The sequence below is a fragment of the Camelina sativa genome, chromosome 4, assembly GCF_000633955.1.
Source record: "Camelina sativa cultivar DH55 chromosome 4, Cs, whole genome shotgun sequence".
NCBI lineage: Eukaryota > Viridiplantae > Streptophyta > Magnoliopsida > Brassicales > Brassicaceae > Camelina > Camelina sativa.
The window spans coordinates 14,561,876-14,568,633 of NC_025688.1; the positions used below are offsets into that span (position 1 = coordinate 14,561,876).

General features: G+C 38.6%; 1 protein-coding gene and 1 long non-coding RNA gene across 2 annotated transcripts; one reads left to right on the plus strand and one right to left on the minus strand.

The window, feature by feature from the left end:
* Window positions 4,130–6,130, plus strand: LOC104780551 (malate dehydrogenase, chloroplastic). Its single transcript, XM_010505050.2, has 2 exons — window positions 4,130–4,412; window positions 4,686–6,130. The coding sequence occupies exon 2, from the start codon at window positions 4,705–4,707 to the stop codon at window positions 5,926–5,928; it is 1,224 nt and encodes a 407-aa protein (XP_010503352.1). The 5' UTR covers window positions 4,130–4,412; window positions 4,686–4,704; the 3' UTR covers window positions 5,929–6,130.
* On the minus strand, window positions 6,223–6,758 carry LOC104780552. The gene is made up of 2 exons (XR_766774.1): window positions 6,682–6,758; window positions 6,223–6,535 (listed from the first exon to the last, which is right to left on the minus strand). It is a non-coding gene; the product is annotated as an uncharacterized LOC104780552 (long non-coding RNA).

Below are 6,758 nucleotides of genomic sequence, written 5' to 3' on the forward strand. Positions count from 1 at the left end.
TTGAATCTCTCCCAAGCTTCACAAAAGCTTTCATTACTCCTTTGAGCAAATCCAGAGATCTCATTCCTTAGTCTTGCTGTCCTAGCATTGGAGAAAAACTTGGCCAAGAAAGCCTTCTTGCATGCATCCCAAGTAGTGATTGCACCAGTAGGGAGAGTCTTTTCCCATAAATGAGCCTTGTCCCCAAGTGAGAAAGGGAACAACCTCAGCTTGAAACCATCTTCACTTACTCCATTGATCTTGGTAAGACCACAGATTCTGTCAAACTCATCAAGATGATCTAGTGGATCCTCCATAGGCAATCCATGGAATTTATTGGCCTGAATCATTGAGATCAATCCACTCTTGATCTCAAAGTTGTTGTTGGCAACAGTTGGTGGCACAATGCCAGCTCTTTGGTTGTGAGTGTTGGGTGCATCTCCAGCACCAATGTTCCTTGGTCTCTGAATCTGATCCTGGTGATCCATAGCTACTATAACCTCTTGTTGTTGCTGAACAACTCTCCTTTGCTTAGCTCCTAAACTCTTGGTCTTGTTGTTGATGTTGTCAATAAGCCTAAGAAGATTGTCCTTTCCTTTAGACCTTGTGTGCATTAACAGACACAAACGATTTTTGCTAGGCAAGCGACTGAGCACAGGCTCAAGTAGGAGGTCAAGTCGACTGGAAAATGATGGTTATAGAGATCCGGCTTCTGGCTCGAGCAGGTGCTCGATCACGACTCGGTCGAGTGGTGGTCGAGTGACTGGTCGAGTGGTACCTGAAATGGAACTTCAACCCAGAAACAGAAGATTCGAGTACAGCAACCTCACAAGCGTATAAAAGAACTTAATCTTAGACTAATATGGATCCTAAATGTCACAAAAACACACTCAAATGGGCAACGGCGCCAAATTGAAACAAGATTTATATTGTGGTGTGAATGATGATGTATGCAATGGTGAGATATGAATGGAATGATGGATGGGTGTTTCAATTCCCCTTATGCTATTGCAGTACAAGAGGTATCAATCCTAAATGAGTGTTTGTGAACAATTAAGATATGCATATGAATCTAAGTTAAGACAAATGTAAAGATTGTTTGTCACTAACAATCCTAGGAAGAAAATGTAAAATGCAGAAAATAAACTACAAGAACTAACAACTAGATGCAAATGAAACTGAATGATTGAAACAGTGATAAAGCAAGAACAGAAACAGAGACTACTACTAATGAACTAATGCAAGATAATTAATGAACTGAAAACTAAATGTATGCAACTGGAATGAAACAGGAATGAAACAAGACAAACACAAATCATAGACACAGAGTTCTGGGGATGAACTCGAGCAGCACTCGACCGAGTGTAGGTCGAGTGGGTGGTCGAGCTAGACTAGACGCAGAAACAGAGCAATGCAATAAAAACAGAGTAATGCTAAATCCAATCAAACAACAAGCAAGCAACAGGATTAAGACTAAGATTTCAATAAACAAAGAAGGTCCTGAGGATGGATTCATGGGATGGACTAATCATTGTGGTTATCTAACTTGGTCAACAAATCTCAAGCAAACTTTGAGCTAACCTCTAGACATATTAATCTAAGACAAGTTTCTCCCACTCTCATGGTCAAGAAACAATCAAACCTATGCAATTCTAGACTTGTTCTCACACAGTAAAGAATCTACACAAGCAGGCATTAAGCAATACATCTCAAACCAAACAAGACCTCTAATCTCTTAGCAAGCCTAATGGTAAGCTCTAGATCTAGCCTTATCTATGCTTCCTAAACATTGGTGTGATGCTAAGAAGCTTGAAATCAGACTCTACCCTCTCAGATATAGAATCAGCATTAAGATCATCTACCCTAGAAGAGATCTACAACAATCAAGCTTGACCAAGTCACACAAACCACAAGATCAATCCATCCTAACCCATCCTCAAGATCCTAAGGAAACTACTCACAACAATACATGGTGATCAAAGTCAAAAACCCAGAAAATATTGAAACTTGCATTATTAGAAAGATTAAACAAAGATCTTCAATATTGATGAAAGGATGAAACTCAAATTCTCAATATCTTGAAAGTTATAGAACCAACAAAATATAAGAATCTAGTCTTCTTTTTTAAGGAAGTACAAGATCTTAAAAATAAAAATGCAAAAGGAATAAAACTAAAAAAGGTAAAAACTAGGTTTAGGGAATATCTAAAAAGTTGCACACTTTGGTGGCTGCAGGTACAAGGCCTTATATAGGTGAGGAGGTGGAAGCCCTAAAAATAGAAAAAGTCAAAGTAGTCAACGGCTCGGTCAACTCGACCAGTGCTCGGTCGAGTCCATGGTCGAGCTGGCTTCTCTCGTGCACACTCCACTCGGTCGAGTCCATCTACCCACTCGGTCGAGTCCTTCGTCGAGTTGGACTCTGGACCTTGGTTCTTCAGCCTTAACTCTCTTGCTTTCCCTTCAAGATTGCTTCACTTCTCCTCAGGATTGTTTCCATGCTCCTTAAGCTCCAAAATCACCTGTTTATGCATGAAAAGATGCAAATGCAATGCAACTAAACTCTAATGCATGATTAGTCCTAAAGCTACACAATAATGATGAAAATGGCTAGCAAAAGATGCAAAAGATGTGAATAAACTAAGGGAAAACATGGTAAAATATATGAACATCAATATCGCATAGAAAAAGTTGTGACTTGTAAAGACTGTGTAGTGTTCCTCAGGTTTATCTTCCCATCGGTTTTAAGTTTTACATCATTTTGTAAGAAGCAACCCAGATATACGACTTGAAGCTATATATATATATATATTTTTTTTTTTTTCAACAATTAAAACCGTTTTATTTATGGCCGTCTCAAATGGGCATTTGGCCTGAAATTACAAACCATCAACAGCTACAAAATACAAAGAAAATTTTGGCAAACAAGAGTAGAAAAACAAGTTAGATTCAGACGGTTAAACAGAGGCAGACAACCAGATCTACTAGCACCGACAAATACAATGCCCACAGCTTTATGATATTTTCGCCGGATCAGATTCTTTAACCGGAGTATTTGAATCCCGTCTCAGAGCCGTCACCAACGACAAGTCAGACCCGTCAAATGCTTTTCGGAATAGATTAATTATCTAACTCTCTGCCACCCAATGAATATCGAATCCCCTACCTAGCAAAACGAAATACTCAGATCCAAGCCCTTGATCTCTAAAAGCCATGAACTGGAAAACCTTCCCAAACAAAGTAATGTTCAGATCCAGTCCAGTAGAAGCAATAACACGGAAGCTAGAGAGAGGTGCAGAGTCAAAAAAACTTTTCAACAGCCATATTCCATGAAAGGCATCTAATATATCTTGAAAAAGATCTACCGTTAACCACCAAAACACTCATCAGGAAATCCACCAATGCGCAATTGTCTTCCATCGCTGCCGCAGCCTCCAACCAGGCGGTTGAGCCGTGAAAGACTTCTCTGCATTTCCAATAGCATCTTCCAACCCGGAAAAACTAGAACCAAAGTCTTTTGTCTGCCGAAAAAAGAGCCACAACCGCAACGTCTGCCGGATAATCCACACCACGCCGATGACGGAGAAGAAAACTTGCCTCACTCCTATTTCAGTTTGTAATCCAGACCCACGATGAAGATCTAAGCCAAACTAAAAAGTAGATCTAAAACTAAAGAAAAAAGTTTTGAAAAAGAAAAAGAAAACGGTCACGGAAAAACTAATCAGTAAATCTACTCCTGTTTCAGTTTGTAATCCAAACTTTTTAGACTTCAAGCTATCTTGCTAAGAATCAACTCTTGTTACCATCCTATTCCTATCCAAATTCCCCAAAGATATATAGTTATTACTTATTTGACTCCAACCCCATTGCTCCTGCGTGGGATAGTGGACTGGCCTAGTTATATACTGTACTATATAGTGGCATACTTGTGAATAATAATCAATTAACCAAAATCACCAACAACGATAGTGAGTCGACCGACACCATTGACGTCCAAAGTATCATCAAACTAGGAAAAAAAGTAGTTGAGAGAAAAAGAGCACGTGGGGATAATAATAAGGTTAACGCAGCGTTTTGGCTGTCAGTCGTCCGAACTCTACTAAAGGACACAGTCAAGTGACTCAATATCGTATATTCGTATCACGGAGACACCTCTTGGCGGATCCAACGAGACATCCAAAACAAAGATCTACAATTTTGTTTAATTACATTATATTTTTCTTTTTCTTTTTAATTTCCTTTTTAAAAAAATAAATAAAAGATTGTTTCCTGATTCCTCCATCGTGTCACCTAATCCCATTTCTCTTCTTCTTCTTCACTGAGCTCTACAGCGAACAGAGCAAATTCTTTAATCCTTCTCTCTCTCTCTCTCTCTCTCTCTCTCTCTCTCTCTCTCTCTCGCGTTTTGGTTTTTCAGGTCAAGAAGCTTTCTCCAAGGTTAGTTTATTTCTCAATTCGTTTTCGTTTTTAATAAAAAGATTTGATTTTTAGAACTGGGTTAATCCATTCTTTGATTCTTACGATTTGCTCCTCTGAATCTTTTGTTCTTATAAGTAGCTGAGTTCTCCTTTAGAGATGTTTCAATCTGGTTCACGTCTCTCTTCGATTAGGGTTTCGATTTATTTGCTTGAATTCGCTTATAGATAGATCTGTCTCCCCTGTAAATATGTTAATTAGGTATGAACAAGTTTTTTTTTTTTGTGAAAACAGATAAAACAGAACAAAAACAATGGCAGCAGCAACAGCAACATCAGCTTCTTTGTTTTCTATTGGATCTTCTTACTCCTCTAAAGCCAGCTCCTTTACACCACAGTCTAGGGCACAAGCTGTGAACTTTAACTCAGTCCCTAGTTTCACCGGTCTTAGATCAACCTCACTCATCTCTGGATCTGATTCTTCTTCTTCCTTGACCAAGACTCTTCGCGGTTCTGTAACCAAAGCTCAAACCTCTGACAAGAAGCCTTACGGATTCAAGATCAATGCTTCTTACAAAGTAGCTGTTCTTGGTGCTGCTGGTGGTATTGGTCAGCCTTTGTCACTACTCATCAAGATGTCTCCGTTGGTATCTACCCTTCATCTTTACGATATCGCTAATGTTAAAGGTGTTGCTGCTGATTTGAGTCACTGTAATACTCCTTCTCAAGTTCGTGATTTCACTGGTCCTTCTGAGTTAGCTGATTGTTTGAAAGATGTCAACGTTGTGGTTATCCCTGCTGGTGTACCTAGGAAACCTGGTATGACCCGTGATGATCTTTTCAACATCAATGCTGGTATTGTGAAATCTCTGGTTGAGGCTGTTGCTGATAACTGTCCTAATGCTTTCATCCATATTATTAGTAACCCTGTTAACTCTACTGTACCCATTGCTGCTGAAGTCTTGAAAAAGAAAGGTGTTTATGATCCTAAGAAACTCTTTGGTGTCACTACCTTGGATGTTGTGAGGGCTAACACTTTTGTTTCTCAGAAAAAGAACCTTAAGCTTATAGATGTGGATGTTCCTGTTATCGGTGGACATGCTGGAATCACCATTTTGCCTCTTCTTTCAAAAACCAAGCCCTCTGCCAACTTTACCGATGAAGAAATCCAGCAGCTGACTGTTAGGATTCAGAACGCTGGAACTGAGGTCGTGGATGCTAAGGCAGGTGCAGGTTCGGCTACTTTGTCAATGGCATATGCTGCTGCAAGATTTGTTGAGTCGTCTCTCCGTGCTCTTGATGGAGACGGGGATGTCTACGAGTGTTCGTATGTGGAGTCGACTCTTACTGATCTTCCTTTCTTTGCATCACGTATCAAGCTTGGGAAGAATGGACTTGAAGCTGTGATTGAGTCAGACCTTCAGGGATTGACTGAGTACGAGCAGAAAGCACTAGAAGCTCTTAAACCAGAACTGAAAGCTAGCATTGAGAAGGGTGTCGCATTTGCAAACAAACCAGCTGCCGCTGCAGCTAACTAGATCTGTTGTGATTTCATTGGAAACAAAAAAGAAAACATTCTTCAAAGAAGTTGATAAAACATTGGTCTTCTGATCATTTCGAGTTTTGTTTTGTTTTTCATATTTCTTGCATCGGCGAGACATTTTCTTGTTGTAGAATAAAGAATGTATTAGCTTCATTTTGAGGACTTTGATACATGGCACTGAAGCAGATTTTTATGAATTTATCTATCACCAAAAAATCATTACAGGAGCAAGGCTCACTTTTAAATGATACTACAGACATAAAATATAGAGTAAATAAAAGAGTTTAAAAGTTACGAAGCAATACTAAGGTGTATGTATAATTTTCTTTAGTGTAGTAACATGATTATTTACTATTTATATATGAAAGAAAAAAATTGGTGTTTAAAATGGTCTTCAAATTTTATAAATCCTTGAAAAGGAGGTGTTGGGTCAAATTAGCTTTTTGGGCAAAGGAGCCAACAGCTTCTGACATCTTCTAGATAATCAATGTTTGCATTGTAAGTGCAGACAAAATAGTTTTTTTTTCCTGGTTTGCATGGTGGTTTTCCTGTCCTTTCTCCTGTGAACGGATTGGTCAATGGCTTGTCACTTTTAAATAAACCTATATATAAAGATAAAAATTACACATTTAAAAAAATACTATGGAGGATAATATATATATTGGTAACTAACTAGTTATGATTAATGATGGGCACAACAAATAATGATGGGCAAAATGTAAACTATATATATATACAAATGACTTACTACATTCATGAAGATTAGCAAGTGAAACGAGGATGATACAAACTATGACAATTTTGGATGATGACATTGTAATTTTT